Source organism: Rattus norvegicus, chromosome 16, assembly GCF_036323735.1.
Source record: "Rattus norvegicus strain BN/NHsdMcwi chromosome 16, GRCr8, whole genome shotgun sequence".
Lineage (NCBI taxonomy): Eukaryota > Metazoa > Chordata > Mammalia > Rodentia > Muridae > Rattus > Rattus norvegicus.
The window spans coordinates 82937730-82956490 of record NC_086034.1 but is presented as its reverse complement, the minus strand read 5'-3'; the positions used below and the strand labels follow the sequence as shown (position 1 = coordinate 82956490).

At 47.6% G+C, this 18761-nt stretch overlaps 1 protein-coding gene across 23 annotated transcripts in view; it reads left to right on the top strand.

Annotated features, from left to right (window-relative positions):
- The first annotated feature begins 5 nt into the window (after positions 1-5).
- The window catches only part of Tmco3 (transmembrane and coiled-coil domains 3), a 37162-nt gene continuing 18406 nt past the window's right edge, over positions 6-18761 (top strand). For 11 of the 23 annotated variants that reach the window (XR_005494627.2, XR_005494625.2, XR_005494626.2 and 8 more), the window contains exons 1-8: positions 296-436; positions 1056-1202; positions 3531-3695; positions 4333-4847; positions 5594-5773; positions 7141-7332; positions 8739-8867; positions 11535-11627. Coding sequence is in view for 17 of the 23 variants with exons in the window: in XM_063275467.1 (XP_063131537.1) it covers positions 4404-4847; positions 5594-5773; positions 7141-7332; positions 8739-8867; positions 11535-11627 (1038 nt within the window). In the remaining 6 variants the exon portion in view is untranslated. Of the gene's footprint in view, positions 534-1055; positions 1203-3530; positions 3696-4332; positions 4848-5593; positions 5774-7140; positions 7333-8738; positions 8868-11534; positions 11628-18761 lie in introns of all 23 variants that reach the window. The other 12 variants (XM_063275473.1, XM_063275469.1, XM_063275466.1 and 9 more) reach the window with 7 other exon arrangements.

Below are 18761 nucleotides of genomic sequence, written 5' to 3'. Positions count from 1 at the left end.
GGAGTTCGCTCAGTTTACGACTCTCCGCGTGCGGTGCTGAAAGGCGCCCTTCAGCTCTGAGGCACGGCGTTTGGGACACATCGTAACCTCTCTCGGAATCTGTTGCCGTTCTGTGGCTCTTAGAGTATGCACCCTCTGGAAGGAGGCTGGCCGGCTGGCTCTCAAAACTCCAGTTCCCAGCGTGCACCGCGCCGCGCGAAGGACGACGGAGTTGTCCACCCGCAGCCTTAAAGGAGCCGGAGCTACTTTTCAGCGGCACGTCAGAAGCACCCGAAGTAAGGAGAGGGCGGTGCTGTCCTCAGTGTCCTGGTCCTGCGTCCGGGAAAGAGATGAGGGCGAGTCCTCGTCCGTCATTTGGTTCGCTGCGCCGGGGAGCTCCCGATCGGGGACAGTGATGCTGAGATCTCATGTCCAGAGAGCGGCCTCCTCCATCGGGGTGAGCTCTGCGGCTGCTGGACTCCTGAGACGCGCTCTACTGAGGTCCTCATCCGGGTTGCTCAATCCTGGGGGCTCCTACCCGGGGCTCTTTCGTGGTTTGTCTCTTCCAACAGGGGGTCCTTCCTATGGGGCTACCTTTGTCCACTTTCCTGGGGGTAGGGTGGGTCCTTTCCTAGAAGTTCTCTCGGGGTCGGGGGAGACTCCCGTTTCCAAGACTTCACCTAAACTCGGAGATTCAGCTTCCCAAGCCTCCGGTTTTTTGTTCTTCCCTGGAATTTTATGTCGTCTCTGTGTCCTGCCCTGTTAGGTACTGAGGCAGAAAGCCTCTTTTTGAAGATATACCTGGAAAGACACCCCAAGATTGTCTTTCAATAAGGGGTGTAGGTGCCCTGCAACACTTGATTAAGCTTGTACAGCCGCGGAGGTGTCAGAGACAACAAGCAACCAAGATGGTTTACACATTAATTCTTAATTTAAGTGGTGTGTGTGTGTGTGTGTGTGTGTGTGTGTGTGTGTGTGTGTGTGTAAGTGTATAAAACCAATCAAGTAGGTTGAAAGTGACATGGAAGGTCACTCTAGCACAGTAGGTTTAACCTTTCTTGCTTATTTATTTTCAGCATCCAGCTCATCTTCCTTGGTGCAGTGTAAATTTGCTTACTTACCAGAGAAATATTTGCTGCTGATGAAAGGGCCTCTTTCTTCACAGATCTTTTTCTCTCCGTTGGCTTCCCCAACTAAAGAAAGAATAAACAAGCAGCTGGCTAGTGAGTAGGCTCTGTGTCTCCTCTCTTTGTGGATTTAAGTTGGCACCTCCTGAACAAATAAAGTAGCTATTTGAACAACCCTTTGGACACCATCAAGACGATATGGTTTATTGGTTATTAGTCAAAGCAATGTTTGCTCAGCCTGTTTTCCTTTTCTTTCTAAGTCCTCTTCCGTTTTATTTGTTATTGTTGTTGTTGTTAATTATATTTACTTTTTCCAAAGTAGTTTCAAGCATTGGCCAGGTAATGAAATGCTTCATCTTTGACAGCTACCTGTTGTGTTTGTGTGGGTACAAGTGCTTTTTTTAAATGTACTTTAGATTTAATGTAGGCTTTGGTGATGGACGAACACACATTTAATCCCAGCACATGGGAGGGAGAGTCTCAGACCTCTGAGAGTTTGAAACCAGCTTAGTCTACATAGTTAATTCCAGGACAGCCAGGGCTACATAGTAAGACTGTCTCAAAAATAGCTAGCTAGCTAGATGGATGGATAGATAGGTAGACAGACAGACAGATGAATAGAAAGATAGATAGATAGATAGATAGATAGATAGATAGATAGATAGATAGATGAATGGATACATAGATAGGTTTTAAACCAAGGGCTTTAATTCAGTCATTTTTCCCATTAAGACTTTTCTTTGCTGTATCATCCATTTCTCCTTTATCTCATCTTCCAAAGAACAGAGCTCTACTTTGGAGCTGAGGCAGGAGAATCATATGTTTGAAAGTAACCTAGCTTATGTAGTAAACATAGTGTTTCAAAAACGAATATTGAGATTTTTTTATTCTTAATGAACTCATGGCTGAGATTATAAGACTGAATCACCGTGCCTGGAAAATGATGAGATCCTTATGCTGGAAGTGTTGATGCTGCTGCCCCAAATGAAAAGTAGCCTCAAACTGACTGTCCTGCCTGTATGACGTCCTTCACCCCAAACATGCCAGCATTCATCTCCCTGGAAACCTGCCCCCTAAAACACACACACACATACACACACACACACACACACACACACACACACACATACACACACATACACACACATACACACACATACACACACATACACACACATATACACACACACACCAGACACACACACACACACACACACCACACACACCACACACACACATACACACACACACATACACTGGAGTCTGACTCTCTTCAAAAAAAAAAAAGAAACAAAGAAACAGAGAAAAGAAAGAAAGAAGAGAAAGCTAGGCATCGCATTACACACCTTTAATCCCAGCACTTCAGAGGCAGAGGCAGGAGGATCTCTGAGTTTGAGGCTAACCTGGTCTACAGAGTGAGAATTAAGACAGCCAGAGTTACACAGAGAGACTCTGGAACCTGTCTCAAGAAAAAAAAAAAGAAAGAAAGAAAGAAAAGAAAAAGAGAGAGAGAAAGGAAAGGATTTCCTGTGTGTTGCCCTAGTTATCCTGGAACTCATAAATCCAAAGTTCTCATGTTTGGTTTTGTCAGCCTGTCTCCATTGGCTCTCCCTTCCTGATTTATCATCTCCATTGGCTCTCCCTTCCTGATTTATCATCTCCATTGGCTCTCCCTTCCTGATTTATCAGAATACTTGCCTCCTCTGCTGTGTACAGTTAAGAGTCTTTAGAAATGCCACCTTTTATGTTTGCTACAGCTAGCCCACATTGTCATTTGAGTTAGCAGAGAAGTGTGTGTGTTGTGTGTGTGTATGTGTGTTGTGTGTATGTGTCTATTATGTATGTGTGTGTTGTGTGTGTATGTGTGTGTGGTGCGTGCTGTATGTGTGTGTTTGTATGTGTGTCTGTGGTGTGTGTGTGTGTGTGGTGTGTGTGTGTGTATATGTGTGTGTATGTGTGTGTATGTATGTATGTATGTGGTGTGTGTGTGTATGTGTGTATGTGTGTGTGGTGCGTGGTGTATGTGTGTGTTTGTATGTGTGTGTGTGTGTGGTGTGTGAGTGTGTGGTGTGTGTGTGTGTGTGTCTGGTGTGTGTGTGTATATGTGTGTGTATGTGTGTGTATGTGTGTGTATGTATGTGTGTGTGTGTGTGTGTGTGTGTGTATGTGTGTGTGTGTTTTAGGGGGCAGGTTTCCAGGGAGATGAATGCTGGCATGTTTGGGGTGAAGGACGTCATACAGGCAGGACAGTCAGTTTGAGGCTCCATTAAGCGATTAGATGGAATGTATCCACAAGCTGCAGATTTTATAAAGATGGTATATTTTGTTTTCTTTGTGGGCATAACTCCTTGTGACCAGGGCTTCCATGTGCAGCTGATTCCATGGGTAACTCCTAGAGTGTAACTCCCTTTGTTTCTTCTTCAGCCTGTTTTCCAGCCTCCTGCATCAATCTTCCTCAGTTTCTGAGCACTGCATCTACTGGCTCCTAAAACAGTTCTCTCCCCTGCCCCGGCCAGTGTCTTCTCGTCACCTCAGCTGTAGCTGGCACCGAGACCTTCCTCACGCCCCAAACGAGACTTCAGGAACCAGGTTCTCTCTGCTCTCTTGCCAAACACCCATATGTTTATGTTCCGTCTCTCTGCGAAGGGAAAGAGAACGGGCCTGAATTTCAGTGATGGAAACAAGTTTGATCAGGTCCTAGAGTGGTCAGACTCTTGTGAATGTTTGCAGTCCTCGTGTCTTGCTTCATTTTGGAAAATCAGCAATACTCCAAAAGGATTTGGAAAGCAAGCAGAATGGCAGAGCACACCCCCAGCATCTCAGGAGGCAGGGGCTTCTGGTGTGATGGGGAAATTGATTTCTTTCTTCTACTTTTGACATGGGCTCCTCTTAGATAGAATGGCTTTTTCTTTCACACACGGGCGGTTTGTGAAGCTATGTGTGATTTGCTTACTGACTTACCTGTTGGGTTCTTTCGAGACGAGACGTTAGGTAGCCTAGGCTGGCCCTGGATTCCCAATCCAGTCATGCTCTTTCCCTCTCTGAAGTGCTGGGTTTGCAGTCATGTGACGTTGTGCCTGGAGGGGCTATGCTAAACCTTTAAAAGTGTCCACGAAGTCAGATGAAACCTTTTCGCTTTCCACTTACAGCGCTTAACACTCAGTATTTGGTTGCAATCTGGATAGGGTGGGTTCAGACGTTGATGCAATGTCCGATTTGTTTTCAGCTGAAAATGTGTGTGTAAAATGCAAGCTGGACGCAGCGGAAGTCTCTGCTTCCGCCCCTCATCCTTGGACCATGAAGGCGCTGGACCCGAGTCTCCTCTGCCTGCTGCTTCCCTTCTTCCACCTGATAGCCAGCGCTGCGGAGCACGAGGAGGTGGCCAAGCACGCCATCAAGCTGCACCGTGGGAAGGGCGCCACTGCCACTCAAAGGAGGCAGTGGGCCTTGGACAGCTGCAGGAGGCTCACGGGGCTCCTACGACAGAAGAATGTGGTTCTCAACAAACTTAAGAACGCCATCAGGGCCGTGGAGAAGGATGCCAGCCTTTCGGGCGAGGAGAAGCTCTTCCAGGTGCACACGTTTGAGATTTTCCAGAAGGAGCTGAATGAAAGTGAAAATTCAGTCTTCCAGGCCATCTACGGACTACAGAGAGCCCTGCAGGGTGATTACAGGGATGTGGTCAACATGAAAGAGAGCAGCAAGCAGCGGCTGGAGGCTTTGAGGGAGGCAGCCATTAAGGTCAGCCACCAGTCTGGGGTGGAAGAACCTGCCCTCTAGGGATCTGTCAGGAGATGGGAGTTGGGGTGGGGTGGCTGGAGGGTTTGCGCCATCATTGCGTCCAGGAGGGGCCTATGCATGTCATGTGACTCCTAGTGCTCAACTCGCACTGAGTAGGATTCGACTGGACTCTACCTGTAAACTCAGAAAGCAACTGAGCGTCCACAAGTACACATGCGTTGGAGGCTGGAGAGATGGCTCAGAGGTTAAGACTGACTGCCCTTCCAGAGGTCCTGAGTTCAAATCCCAGCACCCACATGGTGATTCATAACCATTTGTAATGAGATCTGATGCCCTCTTCTGGTGTGTCTGAAAACAGTGATTTATATAATAAATAAATCTTTTTTTTAAAAAAAGTATACGTGCCTCACGCAGGGCAGCACAGTGCCCTGGGGTATCACTGTGCCCCGCATGTGGTTTTGTGTTAGCATTGGACCTCCATGGGTGGTGAGCAGGCCTGTTCACAGTAGGATGCTCTCTTCTTTGGTGTGTTTCCTTGTCGATCGCCCTATACACTTTGCCTAACTCAGCCTGTTTGAGCAGCTCAGGATGCTCTACTCCCTCTGTTGGGTAGAGTTAGAATTGCACCTGTCCTAGGCCCATTGACTAGGAAACTCCTAGGTCTAGTCCCGAGGAGCCTTCGTGGATTTGAGTGTGTCACATCTTGGTGTAATCTTACTAAATCTTCGCTTTTCACAAATCCACAGGAAGAGACAGAGTACGTGGAACTTCTTGCCGCGGAAAAACACCAAGTGGAAGCCCTTAAAAATATGCAGCATCAAAACAAGAGCCTATCCATGCTTGACGAGATTCTGGAGGACGTGAGGAAAGCCGCAGACCGCTTGGAGGAGGAGATTGAGGAGCATGCCTTCGACGACAACAAATCAGTAAGAGCTCCGGAGTCCACCGGTTAAGCCACATGGGCCCTGGCGTGCACAAGATTTGTGTGTGTGTGTGTGTGTGTGTGTCTCAGTGAGGCTGAGAATGCAGAGAGGCTGAAACACTTCCGTGCCACAATGACATTTATACGGTGTGTCTTCAGAAATGAGTGGCCACTCTTTCTCTCTCTCTCTTTAGTGTTTTGAGATGGGGTTTCTCTGTGTAGCCCTGGTCGTCCTAGGACTTGCTCTGTAGACCAGGCTGGCACTGAGAGAACCAGCCGGCCCTGCCCTCCTACTGCTGGGATTAAAGGTGTACGCCACCGTCCAGCTCTGCTTTCTCCTCTGACAGCCACAGCCGCTTCTACATGAGCGGCCTGGTTCCCATTTCAGGAAGTTTAGGTGGTTGGGTTTCAGAGCTTAGCTTAAATTTTGCAAAAGACGGGCTTAGAGCAGAAATAGGATTCAGACTTCATCTTTGCTATGCTGAGATCATAAGGGGGAATCCCTACTGATGCCAAGAATTGTGGGTCTTGGGCGGACTAGAGACAGTTACGGAGTAAAGACAAATCAGACCGAGGGTAGGCATGTGCGGGGAGAATAGAAACAGGAACAGGGAGCCCAACCCATCAGTTCTGGGATTGGAGAAGCGCTCCTAAAAAATACTTGAAAGAATATATCATAGATCAGGTAAAGCAGTTGTTTGTAAGTACCGTAGATCCTAATACTTTTACCCTTAAATTCTTTGGTTGAAAAATCCCCTAATTCTGGCTAATGGATACTATTGGGTTGGTTTGTTTTGTTTGCCCGATCTGGATATTGAACCCAGGGCTATGCACATTGCCAGAAAAAGCGCATACCACCTGTAGCGGTAAATAGTTAAAACAAAACGCATGGTCCCACGCTATTGCCGGCTCCAGCGGGCCACATGGCATCTGCGGGGGACTTTTCATCAAAAAGTCTCCACCCGGCTTAAGCTCCCAATCTCCATCCCTCGCTGCTACTCTCTGAGCCCAGCAGAGGCTGCCCTCTTGAGGCTTCTCTTGCTGAGGACTCTGCTCACATTCCCAGCATCCCCCCCACCCCCCTGTGGTTACCTGCTTCTTTTCACTTGTCTTCTGGGATGGGCGCTTACCCAGTTAGTTGCCTGTGCTAACCTCAATTCTCTCTGCAGGCCAGGTAGGTCTGAAACTCGGATCTTTGTGCCTTACCCTCACAAGCTAGGGTCACAGACTCTGATAACTGACTTCGCTTTACTGGTCTTTTTGTCACAGAGTACTAAAACATTTATTTCTGTTACTCTTTCCGCCTCTACTCTTCACGTGCTAATGTGAAAGCATTTAATTCTAACTGTATAATATTGGCTATTGTTATAGGTCAAAGGCGTCAACTTTGAGGCCGTTCTGAGAGTGGAGGAGGAAGAGGCCAGTTCCAAACAGAATCTCACAAAGAGGGAAGTGGAGGGCGGCCTGGGCCTCAGCATGCTTATCGACTCCCAGAACAACCAGTATATCCTGACCAAGCCCAGGGACTCAACTATCCCACGCGCAGACCACCACTTCATAAAGGCAAGCTGTAGGCTTCAGTGGGGGTGGCCAGTGCGGCTGAGCTGTGTCTCCTGCCTCTCATTGGATGCCAGCCTCCCTGCCACCAGAGGCCCCACTGGAACGCTCAGATACGTTCTTTCAAAGGCTTCCCTCGTTTTCTCTTAGTTTGTCGAGATAGGCTCTTACTGTGGAGCCAAGGCTGGCCCGGAACTCGCTGTGTAGTGCACATTGGCAGTCCTCTAGCCTCAGCTACTGAGATTTGGGGTTATAGGAATGTAGCACCGTAACTGAGAAGACAGGGTGCCCAAGCGCTCTTCCCAGGTGCTCATTCTTAGGGGAGAACCAAGCTCATGTCAGGTGCTGCCATTGTAGGAAAATTTGCTCCCAGTCCAGGGTTTCTACCCTGCCTTTAACCATTTAGTTCCTGGGTAAAAGACACACAATCTTTATATTACAATAAGCCTCAGTCAGCACAAGAGCTGGGCAAGTGTCTATCCTCTGTCAATTATATCTGTTTCCCAGCCAGAAATCCTTTACGTAATTTGCCGTGTTTTGCCGGCGCTGCTCTTAACTCCAATTAGCCAACCCACATGGCTGTTATTCCATGACTTGCCCAACCCATGGCGGCTTCCTCCTTCTGTCACCTTCTTCTAGCCCCTCGAGGTTCTCTTACACCCCAAACCCAGGAACCCTACCCACCCCACCCATGTCTCTTCTGCCAAGCTACTGGCTGTGGGCATCTTTATTCACCAATAACTTGGGGGCAAGGTCCCGTGGTGTCCCTTGGGTCTGCCTGTGTACTCTTCAGGTCTAGAGGGCCTGCACTTAGCATCACAGTGCATAGCAGCAGACCAAACCTCACCGAGCTGCTGCCCATGATTATGACTAGAGTGGCCCCAGAGAGCTGAGACTGAGGACTGACATTGTCTGTACCCTCCATGGAGGTTGGGGCTCCTCTCCCCCCACCCTTTTGTGATGAGTAAATAGTTTCTATGAACTATTGGAGACTGCGTAAATATCCCATCCTGCCTGGGGGCTCAGCATCGCGCTGGATCTTAGTTAATCAGTGAGGTAATCAGTTATTACGTGGTGAGAAATGCCATGTGAGGGTATCGTGACTTAGCAGATGAGCTCTCTGTGCCCTGGGACCAGAGCTCTCAATGCCATTCAAGTGTCTCGAGAGTCGAAGAATGCTTTTGGAGAGCTTGGACATACAGACGGGTCCTATCAGGACTGAACGTCATCTCTTAGAGTACAACTTAAGGTTCTCTCTCGGCTTCTCTGTGAGGCATAGCAGTCGTGAGGATCTCACTCTTACTCCATTGTTTGCTTGTTATTCTCATGAGATAAGAGGAAATCAGAACCCTCATTCCACCCCACCCTCCCAGCCCACCTCCCTGGGTGTTGACTTTTTCTTTCTGTGTCAGGATATCGTGACTATAGGAATGCTGTCATTGCCGTGTGGCTGGCTGTGTACAACAATAGGACTGCCTACGATGTTCGGGTATATAATCTGTGGCGTGCTTCTGGGGCCTTCAGGACTGAACAGTATTAAGGTAAGAGTAGTCCTGCGTTAGTGTGTCTTACAAGATGGAAAGAAACAGGAATGGAAACTAAGTAGATGTGAGCCAGAAGGTGCAGATGCCAGCCAAGGGTACCCTTGACATGGTCTTTAATCTGTCGGAGCGTTTCATTTCTCCATGCAGGGTGGTTTGATGACAAGTGATTTGTCTCTTTAAATTATATCAATATTTTAAAAGGACTGGTGGTATAATGGCCTGCATTATCCAGACAGCCATTCAGACAAGAGGTCAACTGGAAATGGTGGTCTCAGTGTAATTTCATGCAGTTCAGCTGACTGAAGTCCTAGGCTCAAGAGACAGTAGAGATAAGGGTTTCTTTTGCTGAAGCCATCTGTGGTGGAGCAGGCACCACTCCCTGTCACCAGGAAATAGATGCACTCTGGCAGCAAAGAAGGGTCCTGGAGCATGCTGAGTATGTAACTTAAGTGTACTTAGGTGGGAACAGTGGGAGAGGACACTCAGGGTTCGTGCCGGGAGTTCACCTGGAGGAGGAAATGACCCAGGAGGGCCCAGGAGCAGCCTTGAAATCCTCGTGTCACTGAGACACCCTAGGGGAATAGAAGCAAGTGGTACCCAGGGAACCTGCAGGCTGCTCCAGTCCTAAGTTCTTGAACCGGGTTAGAAGAGCTCAGTGGCAACAGATGATTTTTGGCCAGGAAAAGAGCTGTCTGTGTAGCCTGCTCAGGCTCAAAGCTTTGAGCCTTCCAGGAAGAAGTCCATCTGCTGTGAAGGCAGCCCTCCATCCTGTGGGTGCTCAAAGGCTCCCCAGCACAGTGAGCTGTGCAGATTCCTGTTTGGAACAAGCACTTGCACTGACCTAGAACAGTGTAATAAGATTGAGTGGAGCATCCCTCTCCACCTAGAGTGTTGAGGATAAGAGCAGACACTCGGGAGTACTCACAAGCACCCATTACATCAAAATAACTGGGCCACGAAGCACCTGGGTCCTGCGAGCTCTGGCAGATCAGCCGGACCATGAGAACGTAATGTGCTTGTGAGGAAAGGCCCGAGAGCATCCTAGCTAAAGGTGGGATGAGGTCAGGAGAACCAGAGCAGTAACCGTTCCTACTGGAAGTTGGTGCCTGCATTATGAAGTTGACAAACGGAGGTGCAAGTGTATCATTTGGGCATCACAGCTACGGTCTGACCAAATCGCAGGGAAATAGAAGCAACAGCGAGGAAGCTCAAATCAGGATGTCAAGGAAATAACGTCAGCTTTATCAGTAAGTGGATAAATTCCACAGGTGAAAGACAGACTTGCGGATGGCCCAAACAGAAGCATCGTAAACAAGAGGCACGGTAGAAATAGAACAGTCAGGTGAGCAGACGGCACAAGCAGCAAGGACAAGCAAGCTGGCAGCTAGGGCACAGGGACCAACCACAGCAGAGCTTAAACCTGTTGTCCTGTCTCTTTCCCTTCAATATGACAGTGCTAAAAACAAAAGGCAAATGAGTCAAAAGATACACACACACACACACACAACACACACACAACATACAGCACACAACACACAACACACCATACACACACACAACACACACAACATACACAACACACAACACACACAACACACATACAACACACACACAGCACACCACAAAACACACCACACACATACACACATATACACACACCACACAACACACACACAACACACCATACACACACAACACACACACAACACACACACAGCACACCACAAAACACACCACACACACACAACACACAACACACCACACATACACCGCACAACACACCACACACACACACCACACAACACACCACAAAGCACACCACACAACACACACACCACACAACACACCACAAAACACACCACACAACACACACACAACACACAACACACCACAAAACACACCACACAACACACACACAACACACAACACACCACAAAACACACACCACACACACACAACACACAACACACACATACACACACAACACACAACACACCATACACACACAACGCACCATACACACAACACACACACAACACACACACAACACACACACAACACACAACACACCACAAAACACACACCACACACACACAACACACAACACACACATACACACACAACACACCATACACACACAACGCACCATACACACACACACACACACACACACACACACACACACATACCTATATATCCAACCCTACACATCAAAAACTCAGACATGCTCAACAAACAAATCAGTGTGAACTGACATTAAACTCAGCTTTGGTGCCTCCTTCTCCCCGGACGGAAGCTCAGGAAAGAAGTTAATGAGGGAGACAGAATGGCCACCTTGTATGTGAAAGTCAGCGAACCCCACAGCAGTTTCTTCATAGAAACTGTAATGAAAGTAAATAATCCTCTGGCAAATCAAGAAAAATTGTGTGTGTGTGTGTGTGTGTGTGTGTGTGTGTGTGTGTGTGTGTGTGTGAAACACCTTAAGGATGTAAAAAAGATATCTCAGATATAAGAGAAATTCACAAAATCCATTTCCGTTTTGAAAATGTGCTGGTTTTTGGGGGAAGAGGCTAGAGACTGTTTCTCTGTAATTGAGCACACATTCTTCTGGTGAGGTATACTAAGTAAATTAAACATTAAATAATCTGCCTTCTTGTTGCTCAGTCTATTGTACAGGTGGAGACATTAGGAGAATTTGGCGTCTTCTTTACTCTGTTTCTGGTTGGCTTAGAATTTTCTCCAGAGAAGCTGAGAAAGGTAAGGACCCGTTCCCTCTGCCAGCCCCTGGGAGTCGCTGGGTTTATCTACTTATTTATTTTTATTTTATTTTATTTTATTTATTTTTTGGAGACAGAATCTTGCTAGACCAGACTGCCCTTGAACTCTTGGCTGTCAAGTGGGGTTTTTTTTTTTCTTTCTTAAAACTAGAATATGGCATTTTAATTTGATACTGTTTTTTAGAAAAATAAATTTGAAAAAGGCAAAACATAATAAATGGGATGAATTTTCATAGAGCTTTGTATGTGTCCTTCAAAAAACTATGTCATGCATGCTATGTCTATAACACGTAATAGAGATTTAATACTCATTTCTCTAGAAGAAAATTCCCAAGAGGGAGAGTGAATTAGAGATTTCTCTTTTTCCTCAAAAATGAGGGAAATAATTTCTTAAAGATTAAAGGTGTTAGGGGATGAACTACTCTTGGGAGCTGAGTGTGGTGGCACACACTTCCTTTCTAGCATTTGGGAAGTGGAGGTCCTTGGGTTGGCTGCCAGTTAGTCTACCCTAATTGGCAGCCTCCAAGCAAGTGAAATACCATCTCCAAAAGGCAGACAGCACAAGGAATGACACCTGAGTTTGTCCTCTGGCCAGTAGACATATAGTGTGCACTTGCGCACGCGCGCGCGCACACACACACACACACACACACACACACACACTGCCTCCCCATTACACACCCACACACATGCAGATTTTCACCAACCAAGGAGTTTTAGTTCCTCATGGTAACAAGTTTAAGAGACGTTGGAGTTAGGTATGGTCGCACATGCCTTTAATCCCAGCATTTAGGAGGCAGGAGCAGGTAATCTTCGTGACCAAGACTAGCCTGCTCTAGTAGGAAGTTCCAGGCTAGTCAGGACTATGTAGTACAACCTGGTCTCAGAACAACAATGGAACAAAACGGGACTGTGGTGAGATGAACTGTTGGTGAGACGGTGCAGCACGGAAAGGTGCTGGCCACTTAGCCTGGGCCCCAGAGTTTGAGCTCCAGGATCCACGCTGTGGAAGGAGAACACCAACTCCCACAAGTTGTTCTCTGACCTCCATGCAGGCTGCAGCATCTCCCTACAGGTCCGTCAGTCAGTAAGTTAAAAGGTTGCCGTAAATAATCTGAATAGCTAATGGCTAAGCAGTAACTTAACTGCCTGATGGAATGTTGTGTAGTGACTAAAATACTAAAGGACAGAAACAAGGAAACTGTTTGCCATGGCACTAACCGTAAGCAATATGGTGGGGCTGAAGAGATGGCTCAGTGGCTAAAGCGCTTCCTGCTTTTGCAGAAGACCTTTCAGTTCCCAGCACCCACATCAGGTGGCTCACAGGCTTACCTGTCATCCTGCCTCCAGGAGGATCCAACACTTGTGCTCTCCAAGTGCACCTGCATTTATGTGCACATACCCTCCCACAAACACATCTAATTAAAAATAAACCTGAAAGAAGGACGGATGGAAGGAAGGAAGGAAGGGCGGAAGGAAGGGAGGAAGGAAGGAAGGCAGGCAGGCAGGCAGGGAGGGAGGAAGGAAGGAAGGAAGGAAGGAAGGAAGGAAGGAAGGAAGCAAGCAAGCAAGCAAGCAAGCAAGCAAGCTGTGTCCAGTAGCCTGAACCTGTAACCCCAGTATCTGAGAGTTTGAAATCAACCTGAGCTGCATAGTCAGACTGAATATGGGAAAAGAGCAAGGTGAGGAGGCAAGCACACACAGGACACACCAGGGAATGGCGAGGAGGCAAGCACACACAGGACACACTAGGGAATGGCTGTAGTTGCACCCTTCTATGTCTTTCCAAATTTTCTACAGTACTTTTTAAAACTATGCATGTATGTATGTATGCATGCATGCATGCATGCATTTACTTAATGTATGTGAGCACACTGCCACTGCCTTCAGACACACCAGAATAGGGCATCAGATCCCATCACAGATGGTTGTGAGCCACCATGTGGTTGCTGGGAATTGAACTCAGGACCTCTGGAAGAGCAGTCAGTGCTCTTAACTGCTGAGCCATCTCTCCAGCCCTGTACTTCTTTTTTTTTTTTTTTTTTTTTTTTTTTTTTTGTTCTTTTTTTCGGAGCTGGGGACCGAACCCAGGGCCTTGCGCTTCCTAGGTAAGCGCTCTACCACTGAGCTAAATCCCCAGCCCCCCCCCCCCCCGTACTTCTTTTTTAAAGTAGCATTTTTTAAAATGTTTTTTGAGAATTTTATATAATTTAATCATAGTCACTCCCTCTCCCAGCTCTTCCAGCTCTTCCCCCAACTTTGTGCTCTCTCTCTGTCTCTCTCTCTCTGTCTCTCTCTCTCTGTCTCTCTCTCTCTGTCTCTCTCTCTCTGTCTCTCTCTCTCTCTAATTCTTTGAAGGCTCATATTTCAGACAGTGTGTTTTTTTTTGTTTGTTTTTAAATATTTTTTAAGATTTTTTATTCATTTATCACATATAAGTACACTGTAACTGTCTTCAAACACACCAGAAAAGGGCGTCGGATCTCTTTACAGATGGTTGTGAGCCACCATGTGGTTGCTGGGAATTGAACTCAGGACCTCTGGAAGAGCAGTCGGGTGGGTGCTCTTAACCGCTGAGCCATCTCTCCAGCCCAGACTGTGTTTTGATCACACTCAGGTACCCAACTCTTCCCAGGTCCACCCACCCAACTCTGACTTTATTTTCTTTTTTAACCTATAAAGACCAATTTGTGCTGCCCAAATATTCTTTTTTTTTTTTTTTTGGTTCTTTTTTTCGGAGCTGGGGACCGAACCCAGGGCCTTGCGCTTCCTAGGTAAGCGCTCTACCACTGAGCTAAATCCCCAGCCCCTCAAATATTCTTGAATGTGTGGTCTTCCATTAGAGTATAGTTCTAATCTGGGAATACAATTTTATAAACAATAAAAACCATTTTTCTCTCTCCCAGCAGCTGACAGTTGCCATCCATGCCACGGCTGTACTGTACCCAATTCCCCTCTCTATACCGGGATTTTGTCTGGCTTGGGTTTGCACAGGTCTTATGCCTGCTGTCACAATTGATGTGTGCAGCTCCCCTTCTGTGTCTAGAGGATGTTTCTTGTAGTCATCCACTGCCTTCATCCCTTACACTCTTTCCACACCCTCCCCTGCAGTGACCCCAAAACCTTGGGGGAAGGGGTATGGCGTATACATTCCCTTGACAGCTGAGCATCCTCTAATTTCTAGTTCTCAGGAGATCTATAGATACAAGAATAAGTCATTAGGGGTCAGTTCCGTGTTCTGCCTTTAACAGACAATAGCAGCAGGCTCTCCTCCAGTGCCTATGTCCTATCTAGTCATAGGTTCTTGGCTCAGTAACAGTGTCAGATATGGGTTCGTCTCATGGACTAGGACTCGAGTCCAACCAGAAGGCGGGTGGTCACTCCGGCCATGTTCATACCTCTATTGCACGAGTGGGTGTGTCTTGCTAGGCCAGTCATTGTGGCGCCTGATTCGCAGATGGTTATGATCCGTGGTAGCTAGTTTTGCTAAGCCTTCTAGCACTGTGAAAGCTAGAAGTGTTTTGGGTTTTTGTTTGAGATTCCCCCACGACTCCGGGAGAACCTGATATTCACGAAACCTTGAACTTACGGTGGCCTTTGTGTCTGCTGCTTCCCACGTCCTGGGTGGTAAATGTGTACCACCACTCCTGGCTCTCTGACACTTTTTAAACTTTCTTTTTAAAGCCCTGATGCTTCCAAGAGCAATCCCTGGTTTCTGACATTGTTTTCTCACTGTATCATCCTTTGTTGCCTTCCCTGGAGACAGGCTACTTGTCACTGCTGCCTTTGGGTTTCTTTTGCCTCTTTTCTGCTGCCAGCTCTGTTAATGTGTCCGCTCTCACTGCCTGGGACTGATGTGCCAAGGTGTGCTTCTTCTTGAGGACTCTGAATCATGCCAATACCATCTCCCAGGATCTTTGGTTTCCTGGTGCACTCATTACATCACAAACCACATATGTCCATTTCTAAGCTCAAAGTGTAAAGAAACTTAATCATTCTAGATCCTAAATCAAAAACAGCCCCATTTTTTCCTGTGCATTCTCTGGAAGAGTATGGGGTAGGGAAGGAATAAGCTTGGGTAGAAGGGATTTGTGGGGTGTCCTGCTTTGTTAGAGTGAGCTGGGATTGGCCATCATGAGCGTCCATTGGGTGGGCTTCATGGAAACATGTGACCTCTGTTTCCAAGTGCGGTGGCTTGGCTGGGGTTGTATAATTAGAGACACTGACGTAAACAATGATTGATGCAAGGCAGGTAAAGGCCTGTTCTCTTACAATGAGAAATAAGCTCCTCAAGAGGGCTCTGAGCAGCCCCAGTCATCCGTTTTGGACATTGTCTGTTGTCTTAGTTAGGGCTTTACTGCTCTGAACAGACACCATGACCAAGGCAGCTCTTATAAAGGACAACACATAATTGGGGCTGGCTTACAGGTTCAAAGGTTCAGTCCATTATCATCAAGGCAGAGCATGACAGAGCCCAGGCAGACATGGTGCAGGAGGAGCTCGGAGTTCTATATCTTGTTCCGAAGGGAAACAGGAGAAGACTGTCTCATGGGCAGCAAGGAAGGAGTGTCTTAAAGCCCACCCCCTCAGTGATGCACTTCCTCCAACAAGGCCACACCTCCTAATAGTGTCACTCCCTGGGTCAAGCGTACTCAAACCACCACATCTGTACGATGGAATTTTGTTAAAGTTTCTCCTGGTTTTCCCCATTAATTTTTTTTCTGTGTTATTCAAAAGTTGAAGGTGAAATGACATTGTAGGACATATCGCTAACATCGTAATTGTGCTAGTTCTGATTGGTGCTGTCTGGGGACTCTGCCCTTGTGATCTAGGCATGGGGGGAGCCCGTAGGAAAGGTTCTTGCTCTGTTGAGCGAGTGTGTTTTGGGTGCGTGGAGGGCGGGGTGATGCACCTGATGAAGGAGGAGAATGGTAGACCGGAAACCTGTCTTTTCTTGAGGCCTTGCCGGGCCTTCATTTAGTGGCCCTACAGGGCCTCTCCTCTCGTCTGCTGGGTGACAGCCCTAGACCTAGACATGTGCCTTCGCTCCGCAATTTCATTGCCAAGAGGGTGGCTCGTTACCGTTGCAGCTCCTGGTTCAGAATGCAGAAGACTGGTATCCACTTAGCAAACCGCAGTATTCAGCATGTCTTCCGCATTTCGTCGTGCAGATGTGAATGACTGGGGGCTTTAGGGCAGCCCAAACTGAGGAGAGAGAACGTGTCACATCAGTAGGTCTCTCCCGTGTATGCAGTTTATGTTCAGTAGAAAAGCTCTGATGGCGTTTTCCAAAGTGGTAATAGCTGCCGGACACGCTGTCCAGACGCAGCACCCTCCGAAGGGGTGATTAGAAGCAACCAAAGGTACGGCCTGAGTGAGCTTCCCAGTGTTAGGGAATGCAGTCCTCCTCCCCAGAATGCCCATTGCGATTCACGGTCTTCCTGCCTTACCCTCCCGAGCACTGGGATAGCAGCTGTGCCCCTGTGCCTGCCTCTGAACTGTCGGTTGTTTCCTATCTCCATAGTTCACCGGTTTCTGCCTCTCTCTGAATAAATTATGAACCCTCGGAGCCTGAGTTATATGTTCTTCTCTTGTCTTTCCTTCGTCTTCTGGCAGGTTCTGCTGTGGTGTTAGGTGTACGGTGCCTCAAATTCTGCCCTGTTGCTTGACTTAGCGTTTCAGGATGATGCACCTTGAGAAAGAAGAAACAAACGTAAGGCCGTCTATGAGGCAGGTCCCACGGTTTAGGGATTAGAGCTGTTGCTTGAAAGTTTGAGCTTCCTAATCTTTCTTTGCAGGAATCAGTTGGGGATAAAGCCCAGGTGGTGTGACCCAGGGCGGCCTGGGTCTCATGCTGACTCAGAACTTCTGACTGAACCCACCCACATGGTCCTGAGTCTTTCCGTGAGCTGTTTCTCCCCTGGAGCCTCCACGGCAGGGGGACTGCTAAAGATGTTCTGTTCCCATAAGGATCCCAGAGTCCTTGTGTCTCAGAGCTCAGTCAGTCTCACGGTTCCTCCCTGCAGATGTGGGAACTCAAGCCATAGAGTCAGTTACCCATCTGAGCATATGGCTGCCGACTGACATGTGCAGTCTTAGACTCCAGACCTTTGAGGGTCAGTGAGACTGTGAACAGACAGACAGACAAACCAGCACACTTGCTTACATGAATAACTGCCCCAAATCCATGAGCCTGAAAATCCGAGTCAGTCCCTCAGTGGCTTTGTGAGATGCAACCCAGGGCACTCGTACAGTTTGTGACAGGAATATTAAGTGAACGCCATTGTGACTGCCAAGCACAGGAAGGAGGGGAAAGTATCTGAGCCTCTGGGGTCTGAACATCCCTATCCATGAGTCTGTCTGAGCTACAGAGCAAAGGACACTAAGCTGCCCTCGGGCCCAGGCACCTGTCACTGGGCTCACGGTACTCAGGCGATCATATGTTTGGAAATCCCCAGGGCCCCTTTTATTCCTGAATCAGCCTAGGAGGTTGGTGCAAGGCATTATGGGAGGTCAGGCAAGTGATCACTTGACTGCAGTCAGAAATCTCAGGCACCAGCTTAGAGGCACCTCTCCAGTTCCCAATTCCAGAAAAATAAAGTCGTTACCCCAAGAGTAGAGCATAGTGGGAAACGTCTGAGGCCACAAGCATCAGAGGGAGAGCCACATGAGGCTAGCTCTGTATAAAGCCTCTGCTGGCTTCTAGCTCCATATGCTCAAACCCTGGGTCCCCATCCACTTTCAGTAGATGGCCTAGACCTATGGGACTAATGGCCATGAACTAATGACCTTGACTGAGAATTTGTGGTAGAGAGGAGAAAAAGAAACAACTATTTTAGACAAAGGATGAATTTCATATTAATATGCAATACTTAGATTGTGGTCCCTCTGCTGGCCTGGGAGCCTATCCTAACTGAAACGCTGACTTCCATGTGTCCTACTGTGTGTGGCATTGTGCTACATATATACCAAGCACCTAATAGCACCCGTCTGCCTGGGGGGTCGCTCCCTCGGCCTGGGCTAGCCTCCGGGTTCATGTGACTTCTCACAGGCTATGTCTGTATCTTCATATCTCCATATGAAGTGGGAAAATGTCTGTACTTACAGAACTTGT